The sequence below is a fragment of the Oncorhynchus nerka genome, linkage group LG7 (genome assembly GCF_034236695.1).
Source record: "Oncorhynchus nerka isolate Pitt River linkage group LG7, Oner_Uvic_2.0, whole genome shotgun sequence".
In the NCBI taxonomy this organism is placed as follows: Eukaryota; Metazoa; Chordata; class Actinopteri; order Salmoniformes; family Salmonidae; genus Oncorhynchus; species Oncorhynchus nerka.
Genome location: NC_088402.1, coordinates 66,936,348 through 66,953,084, shown reverse-complemented (window position 1 = coordinate 66,953,084; position 16,737 = coordinate 66,936,348). Strand labels below are relative to the sequence as shown.

At 43.1% G+C, this 16,737-nt stretch overlaps 1 protein-coding gene across 2 annotated transcripts in view; it reads right to left on the bottom strand.

The window, feature by feature from the left end:
* Positions 1 to 16,737, bottom strand: part of LOC115132617 (pleckstrin homology domain-containing family M member 2-like) — an 89,294-nt gene that overhangs the window by 58,567 nt on the left and 13,990 nt on the right. For both annotated transcript variants that reach the window (XM_065020758.1, XM_029664678.2), the window contains exons 7-14: positions 16,415 to 16,468; positions 14,756 to 15,032; positions 13,550 to 14,407; positions 6,058 to 6,127; positions 1,891 to 1,981; positions 1,556 to 1,620; positions 785 to 873; positions 373 to 505 (exon numbers count right to left, since the gene is read on the bottom strand). In XM_065020758.1, the coding sequence (XP_064876830.1) occupies positions 373 to 505; positions 785 to 873; positions 1,556 to 1,620; positions 1,891 to 1,981; positions 6,058 to 6,127; positions 13,550 to 14,407; positions 14,756 to 15,032; positions 16,415 to 16,468 (1,637 nt within the window). The remainder of the gene's footprint in view (positions 1 to 372; positions 506 to 784; positions 874 to 1,555; positions 1,621 to 1,890; positions 1,982 to 6,057; positions 6,128 to 13,549; positions 14,408 to 14,755; positions 15,033 to 16,414; positions 16,469 to 16,737) is intronic.

Below are 16,737 nucleotides of genomic sequence, written 5' to 3'. Positions count from 1 at the left end.
ACAACATTAATGTCTACACTGTATTTCTGATCAATTTGATGTTAAAATGGACAAAATTAAATGCTTTTCTTTCAAAAACAAGGTCATTTCTAAATGACCCCAAACTTTTGAACAGTAGTGTATACTGTAGAACACATATGATTGAGCTGGTGATGTCTACTGATGCATATAACCACTCCATCAGATGAAATCCATAATTTATGACGGTTAAGTGCCTCTTGTAATTTGATTCCAATCAAATTTAGACTTCACTTCTTGAGCATAAATCAGTATCCAGGCATTTTTCAACATGACATTTGTCTTTCATTTACATGACAGTCCCTGAGAAATTATGTTAGTGTGCAGGCCTAGCTAGATATCGGTGTTCCTCACCTCACAGTGAGACTCCTGGGAGACAAACTTAGTGAGGGCTAGTTTCTCCATGGTGGCATCGGTCAGCACCGAGGGGTAAGGAGGCTCCCTGCACCCCTTAATCATGGCCGACTTCAGGGCTGCCAGGAACCAGCTGAAGGATAGAGAGAGAAGGAAAAAGAGCATGCTGGATTAGAAAAGAGAGGGAGGGATAAAGAGAGTGATTTCTTCTACTGGTCTCCTCTCCTTCATCTATACTGATATGAAAACATGATCTAAGTGAGGGCGTGCCAACTAGGAACTTGCTTTCTCAGTCCAGCCCTTTAGTGTCCGTGCATTTGAAGAAAAGGAAATGGGAGAGGAAGCCACCTTAGACTATAAAGATGCCGCCAGGGACAAGGGGAGAGCAGGGCAGAGGAGAGGAAGCACTCACATAGTCAACGAGGAGTCGGATGTGTCCAGGAGAAACTGCCGTCTTCGGTTTGTGCAGACCAGCGTGACCGTCTGCTGGTCCACGCCCACCTGAGAGACGGACAGGGACAATATCACAACTTAGTGGAATGGACGTTGACAATAACTCTTCCTTTTTGTCGTTTTCCCTCTTCTGTCCATCAGCTTTTTAGGTGATGGTCGTGAAGCAAATGTGCTATATAAAACCAACTTTTACATTTTTATGAAAATTGTCAAGGCTTCCTTCAATCACTTCCATTAAACAGCCCAAAGTGCTTCATAGCCTAAAATGATATGGTGGCATCCACACTATCTGGAAAATCAATTCCATTACATAACTGTAGAACATAAAATAAGAATTGGGCATTCACTTTCTTAAATTCCAGCTGCTACACATTTGTCCATATAAGACCGGCAATTTGTATTTGCACATGTTGAAGTCGAATGAAAGACAGTCACAGGGACAATGGCTTTCAAAATGGCTGCGTGATTGTCGGCCATATTGGAATTCACATAAACAACACTAGAATGACCTGAACCTAGTAAACTCATGAACCATCTGACCTCATGAACCTTGTAATTTAAGGATCCTGCATGACCCTGACGCTAAACATTGACCAAGACAACCTTCAAGCTAACCTGGAAGAAAACCTATTGCGCGCTTGCAGAAAAGACAACCATGTGACATTACAAGAAACCAGTCACAGACAATCTTGACAGTAGAAAACATATCCCAGCAGTGTAGACAACTCACAGAGACATAGTCCAACTCATTGTAAGAGATGGCGTCCTCCACTGTATAGGGCTTTTCTGCTGCACCTGAAAGAGCGAGAGAAAGGGAGAGCGAGAGACAGCATGACAAGCAAAGTCAAAAGCCACCACCAAATGTTGCTCTTATCCAGAGCAACTTACATACATTTTACATGCATACAGTGCATACATTTTTTATTTTATTGTTCCCCCTGTGGGAATTGAACCCATAACCCATGCTCTACCAAGTGAGCCACACGGGACCCACCATTAGAGAGCGAGAGAGAGTGAGACGGAAATAACGAGTATCTGAGAGCGTGGTGAGCAGTAAACCCTCACCTTTCCTCAGCAGGTAGATGTAACAGTCAGTCAGCAGCAGGTAGAGAGGCTGCAGGTCTCCCTCCATGTGACCCGTGCTCATCCTCACCATCTGGGAACAGACAAAAATAACCAAAGACTCAGGACTGCACCTTTTCATATAGACTACAAAGCATACTAATCTCACTGATTTACTTACCAATACCTTTGAAATCAATTTGTTCCAGATAGTGTACAAATAAATAACTTTCCTAATATTGCATTGCACCCACCCTCTTTTTCCCTCAGAACAGCCTCAATACGTTGGGGCATGGTCTCTACAAGGTGTCGAAACATCGACATGGATGCTGGCTCATGTTGACTCCAATGCTTCAAGTTAGCTGGATGTCCTTTGGGTGGTGGGCCATTCTTTATTCACACGGGAAACTGTTGAGCGTGAAACCCAGCAGCGTTGCAGTTCTTGACACAAACCGGTGTGTCTGGCACCTACTACCATATCCCATTGTCTTACTCATTCACCTTCTAAAATGGCACACATACACAATCCGTCTCAATAGCCTCAAGCTTAAAAATCCTTCTTTAACCTGTCTCCTCCCCTTCATTAACATTAATTGAATTCGATTTTACAAGGGATCATCATTCAACTGGTCAGTCTGTCATGGAAAGAGCAAGTGCTCTTAATGTTTTGAACACTCAATGTATGTGTATAAAGATGCATTCAGAGTAGAGATGGTTGGGAGGCCCTGGCAGCGTCCCGATTATCCATGCTTCTCCTAAAGTGTGTGCTTGCACACACAACTCAGTCATGGATTTAAATGCATTAGATTGAAGGAAAGCATTGGCTGGAGGGAATTTCCACCATTGTCAAATCCATAACGGGGAGTATTTAAATGCACATTTCAGAATAAGAGTGTTAGAATTGATAAGGCCCCGGGAATTGATGAGGAATTGAAAAGCTGTATGGTTGAGAAGCACCAGGCAAAAGGAGTGGCGAATAAGTCTGTCCCCACATCCCATCCGAATGACAAACTTACTGTAAATTGAGAAATGGTGTGACTAAACTGAACAAAAAGAAGAATAAACTGTATTAATGAAACCAAGATAAATGACAAAGTATGACGAAAAAAAGCTTTGGTATAATACAAATTAAATTATGGGGCAGAAAGACAAATTCAACTCCATCTTTCATTAAATCAGATAGCTCATTTATCACAAAACCTTTTGATGTTGCCAATTACATTATTGACTATTTCATTGGCAAAGTAGGCAAACTTAGGCATGAAATGCCAACAACTGTGAGCCATCATATTCATGCATAAAATACCAAACAATGAAGGGAAAGCATTGTAATTCAAAATTGTGTATTGTTAGTGTGGGAGAGGTGGAAAAGGTATTGTTGTCCATCAATAATGAGAAACCACCTGGTATTGACAACTTAGAATGGAAAGTTATTGAGGATGGTAGAGAACTATATCGCCACTCCTATTTGTCATTTGTCAAAAAATGGCTTCCCTCCAGGTTCGAGGACAGTCATTCCGTTACCAGCCAACCAATCAGCTTGCTGCCGACTCTTGTTCAACTTTTGGATACATTTTTTGTTGTTGACCAGATACAATACTATTTCTCTGTAAACAAATTAACAACAGACTTTTAGCATGCTTATAGAGATGGGCCCTCAACATGTACTGCACTGACACAAATTACTTATAATTGGTTGAAAGAAACATCCTTATAGCCATTTAATTTCTTACTTGTTTCTCTGAGGGAAAAGATCTGTAACAGAAATAGCATTTTTTTTGTGGAAAAACATTCCCTATTCCCTCCATCGTTGCTCTCTTTACATGAAACATGCATGCTTACGGATTCGGTAGACTATTAATCACTCAAACTGGCAACAGAAACAGGATCTGTCTTATTTCTGTAGATATTATGGATGATTTCTAAAGCCAGACACGCTTAAAAGTCGGGCTGTTATTACTTATAGACCTACTTAAGGTATACTCTCTCTTCAATTTTCTTAAACAATTAAGCCAAGGGTGGTTTCCTCACTCTGCTGCTTCCTCAGCAGCATTGTTCTCAACACCAATATGCTGGTTAAGTTTGCTATTATGCACATACCAACATATAAGGAAAGGCGCAAATTTAATGACATACTGAAGATTATGTTTCAGAACCGCGAACAGCAACTGATATCCATCGTGGGAGAAAGCGTGTTTGTTATAAAATAATATTATATTTATTAGTGTTGCACCATTATTCTAACATAATATAACCATGTACAATTTCAGTACCACGTCTTAAGAGTGATGGACTGCGCAAGCCCCGTGGCCTCCGCAATGGATTAGTCCACTGAGACAGGTGTGAATCAGACATGTGTCTTGTGCACCACTTAAATCAATTTGTGACTAAAGAAATGTCGACCAACAGCTTATTGACCAAACAATCGACTGCCGACTAAATGGGTTCAGCCCTAATCAATACAACAGTATGCTTATGTCTCTCTTGGCTAAAAGTAGAGGAGAGACTGACTGCATGACTTCTTCTTTTTAATTTAAATACTACATGTTGGAAATTCCAAATTGTTTGCATAGGCAACTTACGCACAGCACTGACACACACACACACACACACACACACACACACACACACACACACACACACACACACACACACACACACACACACACACACACAAGCCACCAGGGGTCTTTTCACGGTCCCCAAAACCATAACAAAATCAAGAAAATGTACAGGATGATTGCATGGAATTCCCTTCCATCAAAGATTCCTCAAGTGAACAGCAAACCTGGTATAAAAAAAAAGACTAACACCTCGCCGCACAACGCCTCTTCCCTATTTGACATAGCTATTGTTTGTTTCTACTGATATGTAGACTATGTGTGATGTTTTAAATGTATATAGTTATGTCCTTGTCTATTAAAGGAGTACTTCTATTTTTTAAGTAAATGGCATGTTATGGAAGAGTCCAGACACCTTTGTGATTTCACATGTTTTTGAGAAACTACGGGGGCCCTGAAAAACCATGAACAAAGGCTCTAAAAAAATATTTAAAAAAACAAACAAATGCAGTGCATTCGGAAAGTATTCAGACCCCTTCCCTTTTTCCACATTTTTTTTTACATTACAGCCTTATTTTCTTTATCTTTACACAATACCCCATAATGAGAAAGTGAAAACAGGTTTAGACATTTTTGCACATTTATTTAAAAATACCTTATTTACATAAGTATTCAGACCCTTTGCTATGAGACTCGAAATTGAGCTCAGGTACATCCTGTTTCCATTGATCATCCCTGAGTTGGTTCTACAATTTGACTGGAGTTCACCTGTGGTAAATTCAATTAATTGGAAATTATTTAGAAATACACCTGTCTATAATAAGCTCCCACAGTTGATGGTGCATGTCAGAGCAAAAACCAAGCCATGAGGTCGAAGGAATTTTCCGTAGAGGTCCAAGACAGGATTGTGTCGAGGCACACACCTGGGGAAGGGTACCAAAAAAAAATCTGCAGCATTGAAGGTTCAAGAACACAGTGGCCTCCATCATTCTTAAATGGAAGAAGTTTGGAACCACCAAGACTCTTCCTAGAGCTGGCCGCCCAGCCACACTGAGCAATCGGGAGAGAGGGGCCTTGGTAAGGGAAGTGACCAAGAACCCGATGGTCACTCTGATAGAGCTCCAGAGTTCCTCTGTGGAGATGGGATAACATTCCAGAAGGATAACCATCTCTGCAGCACTCCACCAATCAGGCCTTTATGGTAGAGTGGCCAGACGGAAGCCACTCCTCAGTAAAAGGTACATGACAGCCCGCTTGCACCTAAAGGACTCTGAGACCATGAGAAACAAGATTCTCTGATCTGCTGAAACCCAAGATGAAACTCTTTGGCCTGAATAAAAAAGGGTCACGTCTGGAGGAAATCTGGCACCATCCCTACGGTGAAGCATGGTGGTGGCAGCATCATGCTGTGGGGATATTTTTCAGCGGCAGGGACTGGGAGACGAGTCAGGATCGAAAGAAAGAAGGAAGAACGGAGCAAAGTACAGAGAGATCCTTGATTAAAACCTGCTCCGGAGTGCTCAGAACAAGGGCGAAGATTGACCTTCAACAACCCTAAGCACACAGCCTGATTACACCCCCTCCACCCAACATAATATACTAGGCTTACCTTGAAGAGCTGCTCCTCGGTCTCTCTGAAGACGTGGATCATGAGCAGTAGCAGGTGATTGTTGTCCACCCTGAAACAGCCACACAATCAGAATCGCCCCAAAAAAAGGCTTAACAGTTATGTAATTTTGTGCACGACCGACAGATTTCCGATCGAAATGCTAGTAATAGATCTGTCATTCTGATTGCTTCCCTTCAGTAAGTTTCATTTGTTTATTTTTACTTTCAGTTTTGTACATCAGACTCATACAGCTACAAAAACAAGCTATTTCTGCCCAGATAGATTTTTTTGTTATTGAAAAAGATGGTCAAATGATTCTCTACACTATACATTGCTTGTTATGTCACAAACTGAAATCAGGTGGACATTTAAGAAAAAATATTTTCCAGATATTGTGCCTTTAAAAACCGCTAGAGTCGATGTCTGCCTTGCAGCAATCTAACTTGCATAGTAACAAAAATCACCATCAAAATCAGTCAAATTTTTTGTTGTTGCATGGGCTGCATCTCAATCCACCACATCCACCAACAGTGGCCTTCCGCATCTGCGGTGGAACGTGGCCGAGCTAGAGCGGTGTTTGTCAGACAGTGAGACATCCCAAAAATCGGTGTTGTCGCTAAAGTGTCTGAATGGTTTGGCCTACAAACTAATCATCTGACCACTCTACGTAAAGATGAGACTCTCATGAACACGATGGTGTTCTCTGTTTCGCTCTACGGCCAAAAGCATCATGGAACTCGACTGAAGTTGGTACCGCTTATCTGCCAACTTCTGTCTGTTGCGTCCGAACAGTTTGAGCTACGCACTAATATGACCCCTCTATGGAAAGGTTAGACTCTCACTAGCACGTACATGTCGGAAAATGAAGGTATAAACAGAGTGTACAAAATATTAGGAACACATTCCTAATATTGAGTTGAACCCCCTTTTGCCCTTAGAACTTACTCAATTCGTCAGGGCATGGACTCCACAAGGTGTCAAAAGCGTTCCACAGTGATACTGGCATATGGTGAGACTCCAATGCTTCCCACAGTTGTGTCAAGTTGACTCGACTTCCTTTGGGTGGTGGATTATTCTTGACAGACACGGGAAATTGAGTGTGAAAAATCCAGCAGCGTTGCAATTCTTGACACACTCAAACTGGTGCGCCTGGCACCTACTACCATACCTTGTTCAAAGAAACAAACCTTTGGCCTTGTCCACTCACCCTCTGAATAGCACACATACTTCCAGTTCCTCCGTGTCCAAATCACTAAAGATTTAAAAATGGTCCAAGCACACACGTACAAAAGGTGCGACAGCGCCTCTTTCCCTCAGGAGGCTGAAAAAGTTTGGCATGGGCCATTAAATCCTCAAAAACTTCTACAGTAGTACCATTGAGAGCATCTTGACTGGCTGCATCACTGCCTGGTATGGTGCTAGAGGGTGGTGCGGACAGCCCAGTACATCACTGGGGCTGAGCTCCTGCCATCCAGGACATATAAAATGCATTCGGAAAGTATTCAGACCCCTTCACTTTTTCCACTTTGTTACATTACACGCTTATTCTAAAAATTATTAAAGAGTAAATAATCCCCATCAATCGAAATACAATACTCCATAATGACAAAACAAAAACAGGTCTAGACATTTAGCTAATTTAGTACAAATATTAAACTGAAATATCATAATTACTTAAGTATTCAGACCCTTAACACAGTACTTTGTTGAAGCACCTTTGGCAGCAATTATAGATCCTCTCAAGCTCTGTCAGGTTGGATGGGGAGCGTCGCCCCACAGCTACTTTCAGGTCTCACCAGAGATGTTCGATCAGGTTCAAGTTTGGGCTGTGGCTGGGCCACTCAAGGCAATTCAGAGTAGAGGTCGACCGATTATGATTTTTCAACGCCAATATCGATTATTGGAGGACAAAAAAAAAAGCCAATACCGATTAAATCGGCCGATTTTTTAAATTTATTTGTAATAACGACAATTACAACAATACTGAATGAACACATATTTTAACTTAATATAATACAGCAATAAAATCAATTTAGCCTCAAATAAATAATGAAACATGTTCGATTTGGTTTAAATAATGCAAAAACAAAAGTGTTGGAGAAGAAAGTAAAAGTGCAATATGTGCCATGTAAGAAAGCTAAAGTTTAAGTTCCTTGCTCAGAACATAAGAACATATGAGAGCTGGTGGTTCCTTTTAACATGAGTCTTCAATATTCCCAGGTAAGAAGTTTTAGGTTGTAGTTATTATAGGAATTATAGGACTATTTCTCTCTATACCATTTGTATTTCATATACCTTTGGCTTTTGGTCAATTGACACTTTAGTATTGCCAGTGTAACGGTCTAGCTTCCGTACCTCTCCTCGCTCCTACCTGGGCTCGAACCAGGAACACAACGACAACAGCCACCATCGAAGCAGCGTTACCCATGCAGAGCAAGGGGAACAACTACTCCAAGTCTCAGAGCGAGTGATGTTTGAAACGCTATTAGCGCACACCCCGCTAACTAGCCAGCCATTTCACATCACATCGTTACACCAGCCTAATCTCGGGAGTCGATAGGCTTGAAGTCATAAACAGCAGAGCTGCTGGCAAAACGCACGAAAGTGCTGTTTGAATGAATGCTTATGAGCCTGCTGGTGCCTACCATCGCTCAGTCAGACTGCTCTATCAAATCATAGACTTAATTATAACATAATAACACACAGAAATGCGAGCCGTAGGTCATTAATATGGTCAAATCCGGAAACTATCATCTCGAAAACAAGACGTTTATTCTTTCAGTGAAATACGGAACCGTTCCGTATTTCATCTAACGGGTGGCATCCATCAGTCTAAATATTCCTGTTACATTGCACAACCTTCAATGTTATGTCATAATTACGTAAAATTCTGGCAAATTAGTTCTCAATGAGCCAGGCGGCCAAAACTGTTGCATATACCCTGACTCTGCATGCAATGAACGCAAGAGAAGTGACATAATTTCACCTGGTTAATATTGCCTGCTAACCTGGATTTCTTTTAGCTAAATATGCAGGTTTAAAATGATATACTTCTGTGTATTGATTTTAAGAAAGGCATTGGTGTTTATGGTTAGGTACACGTTGGACCAACGACAGTCCTTTTTCGCGAATGCGCACTGCATCGATTATATGCAAAGCAGGACACGCTAGATAAACTAGTAATATCAACAACCATATATAGTTATAATTAGTGATTATGATTGATTAAGTTTTATGCTAGCTAGCAACTTACCTTAGCTTCTTACTGCATTCGTATAACAGGCGGGCTCCTCGTGAGGCAGGTGGTTAGAGCGTTAGACTAGTTAACCGTAAGGTTGCAAGACTGAATCCCTGAGCTGACAAGGTAAAAATCTGTCATTCTGCCCCTGAACGAGGCAGTTAACCCACTGTTCCTAGGCCGTCATTGAAAATAAGAATGTGTTCTTAACTGACTTGCCTTGTTAAATAAAGATTAAATAAAAGGCGTAAAATAAAATAAAAACCGGCAAAAATCGGCATCCAAAATTACCGATTTCCGATTGTTATGAAAACGGCCCTAGTTAATCAGACATTCCGATTAATCGGTCGACCTCTAATTCAGAGACTCCCAAAGACGCTCCTGCATTGTCTTGGCTGTGTGCTTAGGGTCATTGTCCTGTTGGAAGGTGAACTTTTGCCCCAGTCTGAGGTCCTGCGTGCTCTGGAGCAGGTTTTCATTAAGGATCTCTCTGTACTTTGCTCTGTTCATCTTTCCCTCGATCCTGAATAGTCTCCTAGTCCCTGCTGCTGAAAAACAATCCCCACAAGATGATGCTGCCACCACTAAGCTTCACCAAAGGGATGGTATTGGCCAGGTGATGAGCAGTGCCTGGTTTCCTCCAGACGTGACACTTGGTATTCAGGCCAAAGAGTTCAATCTTGGTTGTATCAGACCAGAGAATCTTGTTTCTCATGGTCTGAGAGTCCATTAGGTGCCTTTTGGCAAACTCCAAGCGGGCTATCATGTGCCTTTTACGAAGGAGTGTGTTCCATCTGGCCACTCTACCATAAAAGGCCTGCTTGGTGGAGTGCTGCAGAAATGGTTGTCCTTCTGGAAGGTTCTCCCATCTCCACAGAGGAACTCTGGATCTCTGTCAGTGAACATCAGGCTCTTGGTCACCTCCCTGACCATCGGGTTCTTGTTCACCTCCCTGACCAAGGCCCTTCTCACCCGATTGCTCCGTTTGGCCAGGCTGTCAGCTCTAGGAAGAGTCTTGGTGGTTCCAAACTTCTTCCATTTAAAAATGATGGAGGCCACTGTGTTCTTTGGGACCTTCAATGCTGCATAAAATGTGTTGGTACCCTTCCCCAGATCTATGCCTTGACACAAGCCTGTCTCGGAGTACTACAGCCAATTCCTTTGACCTCAAGGTTTGGTTTTTGCTCTGACATGCACTGTCAACTGTGGGACCTTATATAGACAGGTGTGCCTTTCCAAATCATGTCCAATTAATTTAATTTACCACAGGGGGACTCCAAGTTGTAGAAACATTGCAGGGATGATCAATGGAAAAAGGATGCGCCTGAGGTCAATTTCGGGTCTCATAGCAAAGGGTCTGAATACTTATGTTTTGCAAACATTTCTAAAAACCTGTTTTCACTGTCATTATGGGGTATTGTGTGTAGATTAAATAAATAAATCCTCAATCGATTTTAGAATAAGGCTGTAATGTAACAAAATGTGGACAAAGTGAAGGGGTCTGAATACTTTCTGAATGCACTGTTTGTCAGACGGTGTGGAAGGAAGGCCAGTAAAATCGTTAAAGACTCCAACCACCCAAGCCATAGACTATTCTCTCCTCTTCCACACGGCAAGCAGTACCGGTGCATCAAGTCTAACACAAACAGGCTCTTGAAAAGCTTTCTTCCCAAGCAATAAGACTGATAAATAGTTAACAAAATAGCTACACAGACTGAGTTAACCTTGCATCTTTATTGACCTTTTACTTTTACACTGTCTATATGCACACTGACAGGCCCTACACTCACTCCATCATCTGCTCACTCACACATAATATGTACTCTACACACACACACCCACTCACATACAAGCTGCAGCTACTCTGTTCATCTTATATCCTTTTGCCTAGTCACCTTACCCCTCCCTATACATACTGTATCTACTCTCCATCACTCCAGTATCCGGTGTAGGCCGTCAATGTAAATAATAATTTGTTCTTAACTGACTTGCCTAGTTAAAATATATATATACAGTGGGGCAAAAAAGTATTGAGTCAGCCACCAATTGTGCAAGGTCTCCCACTTAAAAAGATGAGAGAGGCCTGTAATTCTCATCATAGGTACACTTCAACTATGACAGACAAAATGAGAAGAAAAGAAATCCAGAAAATCACATTGTAGGATTTTTTATGAATTTATTTGCAAATTATGGTGGAAAATAGGTATTTGGTCAATAACAAAAGTTTCTCAATACTTTGTTATATACCCTTTGTTGGCAATGACAGAGGTCAAACGTTTTCTGTAAGTCTTCACAAGGTTTTCACACACTGTTGCTGGTATTTTGGCCCATTCCTCCATGCAGATCTCCTCTAGAGCAGTGATGTTTTGGGGCTGTTGCTGGGCAACACAGACTTTCAACTCCCTCCAAAGATTTTCTATGGTGTTGAGATCTGGAGACTGGCTAGGCCACTCCAGGACCTTGAAAGGCTTCTTACGAAGCCATTCCTTCGTTGCCCGGGCGTTGTGTTTGGGATCATTGTCATGCTGAAAGACCCAGCCGCGTTTCATCTTCAATGCCCTTGCTGATGGAAGGAGGTTTTCACTCAAAATCTCAGGATACATGGCCCTATTCATTCTTTCCCTTACACGGATCAGTCGTCCTGGTCCCTTTGCAGAAAAACAGCCCCAAAGCATGATGTTTCCACCCCCATGCTTCACAGTAGGTATGGTGTTCTTTGGATGCAACTCAGCATTCTTTGTCCTCCAAACACGACGAGTTGAGTTTTTACCAAAAAGTTATATTTTGGTTTCATCTGACCATATGACATTCTCCCAATCTTCTTCTGGATCATCCAAATGCTCTCTAGCAAACTTCAGATGGGCCTGGACATGTACTGGCTTAAGCAGGGGGACACGTCTGGCACTGCAGGATTTGAGTCCCTGGCGGCGTAGTGTGTTACTGATGGTAGGCTTTGTTACTTTGGTCCCAGCTCTCTGCAGGTCATTCATTAGGTCCCCCAGTGTGTTTCTGGGATTTTTGCTCACCGTTCTTGTGATCATTTTGACCCCACGGGGTGAGATCTTGCGTGGAGCCCCAGATCGAGGGAGATTATCAGTGGTCTTGTATGTCTTCCATTTCCTAATAATTGCTCCCACAGTTGATTTCTTCAAACCAAGCTGCTTACCTATTGCAGATTCAGTCTTCCCAGCCTGGTGGAGGTCTACAATTTTGTTTCTGGTGTCCTTTGACAGCTCTTTGGTCTTGGCCATAGTGGAGTTTGGAGTGTGACTGTTTGAGGTTGTGGACAGGTGTCTTTTATACTGATAACAAGTTCAAACAGGTGCCATTAATACGGGTAACGAGTGGAGGACAGAGGAGCCTCTTAAAGAAGAAGTTACAGGTCTGTGAGAGCCAGAAATCTTGCTTGTTTGTAGGTGACCAAATACTTATTTTCCACCATAACTTGCAAATAAATTCATTACAAATCCTACAATGTGATTTTCTGGATTTTTTCCCCTCATTTTGTCTGTCATAGTTGAAGTGTACATATGATGAAAATTACAGGCCTCTCTCATCTTTTTAAGTGGGAGAACTTGCACAATTGGTGGCTGACTAAATACTTTTTTGCCCCACTGTATAGCGAAATCCCTGCTCCTTGTAAATCCCTGTAAATATGCTATTGGAACTTTACCATGTATATAGTATGCTTACTTAGTTATTGTGTTCTTCATATTTCTTATTTATTGTGTGTTTTACTAGTATTACATTATTATTGATTATTGCAAAAATCCTTCTTTAACCTGTCTCTTCCCCGTTCATCTACACTGATTGAAGTGGATCATAGCTTTCACATGGATTCCCCAGGTCAAGAGCAGATGTTCCTAATGTTTTTACTCAGTGTATTATGGAAGTAGTTTAGTGCCCAAAACAATTGGTTAAATATGGGTAAAAAATGTAATAATTTCTTACATTTTTTAAATAATCGCTCAGATATAGGACAGACACTTAAATGTGTATGAATCTATTATTCAATGCGTTTATATGGGTTAATTCGTGGCCAAATTCAATGTTTCAAATACATGTTTTATATATTCTTTTGATACCTAAATGGGTTCTAAAATTCTAAATAAAATAGTTCAATGATCCTTGGTATGACCATCTTAAAACAGTTCTATGTTAGCAGGGTAGAACATCCCCCCCAGCTTAGACAATGATTAAAAAAGGTTCCATTCATGGTTCACCCAAACATGTGTAATTAATCTCCCAACTCACTTGAATTCTGCAGAATGGGAGTTTTCTGTTGGACTGAGCCTGTCCTCTTCAGTTTCTCCAGCAGGCAATCCATTCTCAACCACCCCTGCCTCCTCTAAGAAGGGGTCCTGTCCTGGTGGTGCCTCTGCCTCTCTCTCATCTTCATGGCCACCAGGAAGAGCCTGCGGCTGGCCATGCCCTGCAGTGTCATGGTGGCCACCACGCATGGCAGCAGCATCTGGACTGCGGGGGATAAAGCAGTAAAAGTCTGCAGGGGCCGGAGGGGCCTGCAGGAAGCTGGGGCTCGGGGCCAGAGCAGGGCGCAGCAGGAGGGGGGCCCCAGCTTCCGGGTCAGGCGGCTCAATAATCGGATCCCCCTGAAAGGGCTGCTGCCCCGGGGGCTGGGAGTTGGCTTCAGGGCTGCCAGAGGAGGACCTTCTAGGGAGGGAACTCTGATGGGTCTTCTCCCCCTCCTCCCCCTTATCTTCTTCCTCTCTGTCTGGTCGCCACCAGGCCTGCCCCCCGTCCAGAGCTCCATTGAGCCGGTCCATAACATCACGTAGGGGCTGGCCCACACTGTCCATGGAGGTGTCAGTCATCTCCGGCAGCCGCAGGAGACCCTCTGACTCATCCTCCTCCTGGCCTTCCTCATCCCCCATCCCTCTCCTTCTCCTCACTGTCTCGGCCCCTGAGCCCTGCGGCGGCCCCACAGAGGGGCTACAGGAGTCTCCATCGAGCCCCTCTCCCCCTCTCGCCTGGGTTCTGTCTTCTACTTCCGCTTGCTCGGAGTCCGCTGTGTTCTGTTCACTGCTCACCGTGAAGTTGCTGGAGCCCTTCACGACATGGCGCTTCTTGGCTGGCTTCCTTCGTCTGGCCATCCTGGTGGAAAAAAAAGCAGTACGTCATAATAGTTAGTCCATGTGTACTCCTCCTAGGTCCATTTGAATTCCTAACATTTCACAAGCCAAAAGCTAGGTGACTTGCTGACCTGTATGAGTGTGCCAATAAATGAGGGCTTCGCTTGACCTGATAACCCCGATGTTTGTTGAGCTAAAATGAAGTTGGAACATGCCATTTGGATTCAATAACTCCAAGCTCTGTGTGTTGAGGCTGAGAAAAAGTGTGGGCAACATAAACCTGATAACCAGTTAGTGGCTAAGCAGCTAACTAGCCTAAATCTCATGTAGTTTTACCCATAGAGACTAATGTTAGGAGTGTGTGCTGTACCTGATAACCTCCAGCTCGTTGCTGGTGCTCTCCGTGTCGTCCACGGTGGTGGTGGTGTCGTGGGGGGGGCGGCTAGCAGTGTGGACGGGGGTGATGTCGGCCGAGGTGTTGGTGTCTGAGTCCTCGTTGAAGGGGTTGTGTCTGGTGGGGCTGCGGGGCGGGGAAGTTCCCCTCACTGGGATGATGGCAGCCCGGAGAATCACCGAGTCTTTGAAGACCGTCTGAGGGTCTGAGGCGCTGGAGCGAGGACAGATAACCGGGTTGGTGAGGTCACCCTCTGCGGCAGGACGGGAGAGGAACACACACAGTAAACAAAATAGCAGAACATTCACATACAGTATGCTACTGATACTGTACACATTCTGGATCCAAATAATGAGAATGGATACTGGTGGTGCTTTGGCTGGGACAGGGATTAGGGCACGCAACCACACATTTCCCACAGGATGCACAGGACAAAGACAGGCAGGCAGAAAAAAAGAAAATATTTTTGAGTGACAGGCATTGGTGAAACTATGTCAAATGAATGCAGTGAAAGTTTATTTTATTTATCTGTTATTTTACCAGGTAAGTTGATTGAGAACACGTCGTGTTCTCATTTGCAGCAACGACCTGGGGAATAGTTACAGGGGAGAGGAGGGGGATGAATGAGCCAATTGTAAACTGGGGATTATTACGTGACCGTGATGGTTTGAGGGCCAGATTGGGAATTTAGCCAGGACACCGGGGTTAACACCCCTACTCTTACGATAAGTGCCATGGGATCTTTAATGACCTCAGAGAGTCAGGACACCCGTTTAACGTCCCATCCGAAAGACAGCACCCTACACAGGACAGTGTCCCCAATCACTGCCCTGGGGCATTTGGGATATTTTTTTAGAGAGGAAAGAGTGCCTCCTACTGGCCCTCCAACACCACTTCCAGCAGCATCTGGTCTCCCATCCAGGAACTGACCAGCACCAACCCTGCTTAGCTTCAGAAGCAAGCCAGCAGTGGTATGCAGTGCTATAGTACATGCTACAGTTGGTGACAAAAGCTTTGAAGGCAGAGTTGAACGTAGAACAAAGCCAAGCAAACCAATGGTTCCAATGAGAAATAGAGGATATACCACATATATGCCGGCAGACACCAAACAGAGTGAGTACCAGCTACATCAGGCATTGCAGTTCTCTAGTATTATTCCACATCAATGCTGCGTAAGCTTCAAGGTCACGTCTTGTAAAATAAACGTTGCGTGGTTAATTAAAACATAATAGACAACATTAACAATTCACCAGTGCATAGAAATGTCTGCTTAGAAAATAACTTACCTGGCAATAAAATCGTATGAAATGTTGGCAATAGTGCCACATTTTCTTGCATAAAGGTGATTCAGTAGTGTCTTAAAAGATAAGTGTAAAAGCACAGCAACAGTGGATTTTAATATGCTTACGAATCCATCTAGCCTACTTCCCAATAAACTAAAGTGCATAAAACAGAAGCCCCTTCATTGACTTTTCTACCATTTCCCTCTCAGCATTGATATTGCAATTGAGATACTCCAATTAAACCACTGACTACACAGAGGACCAGAATGCATTGAGCACACACTGTGGGATGGAGGACATGCATGATGCTGTGATCGGGGAGGAAGGGAGGAGAGGGGTAACCATGTCCCACCTTCCCAGTCTGCAGTTGGCTGCAACACGGGGAAGATGTCACCGAAATCATAATCTAAAAAGGAGGGATAAGACTCAACGTTAGAACTGGAAGGTCAGAGACAGAGGTAGAAAATGTGACATATGAGAGAAATATGATACACTTGATGAGAACAGTTACTGGTATGGATAGGCAGAGAAAACTACAAATGAATGGGGGCTCAACGGTTTATGGAAAGTGACAGGAGATAAAGCATTCACACCCTGGAGTTCAAATACTGTGCCATGTGATCAATGAAGAGCACTTCAATGTGAGTGCTAAGCTACTATTTCTACATTAAAACC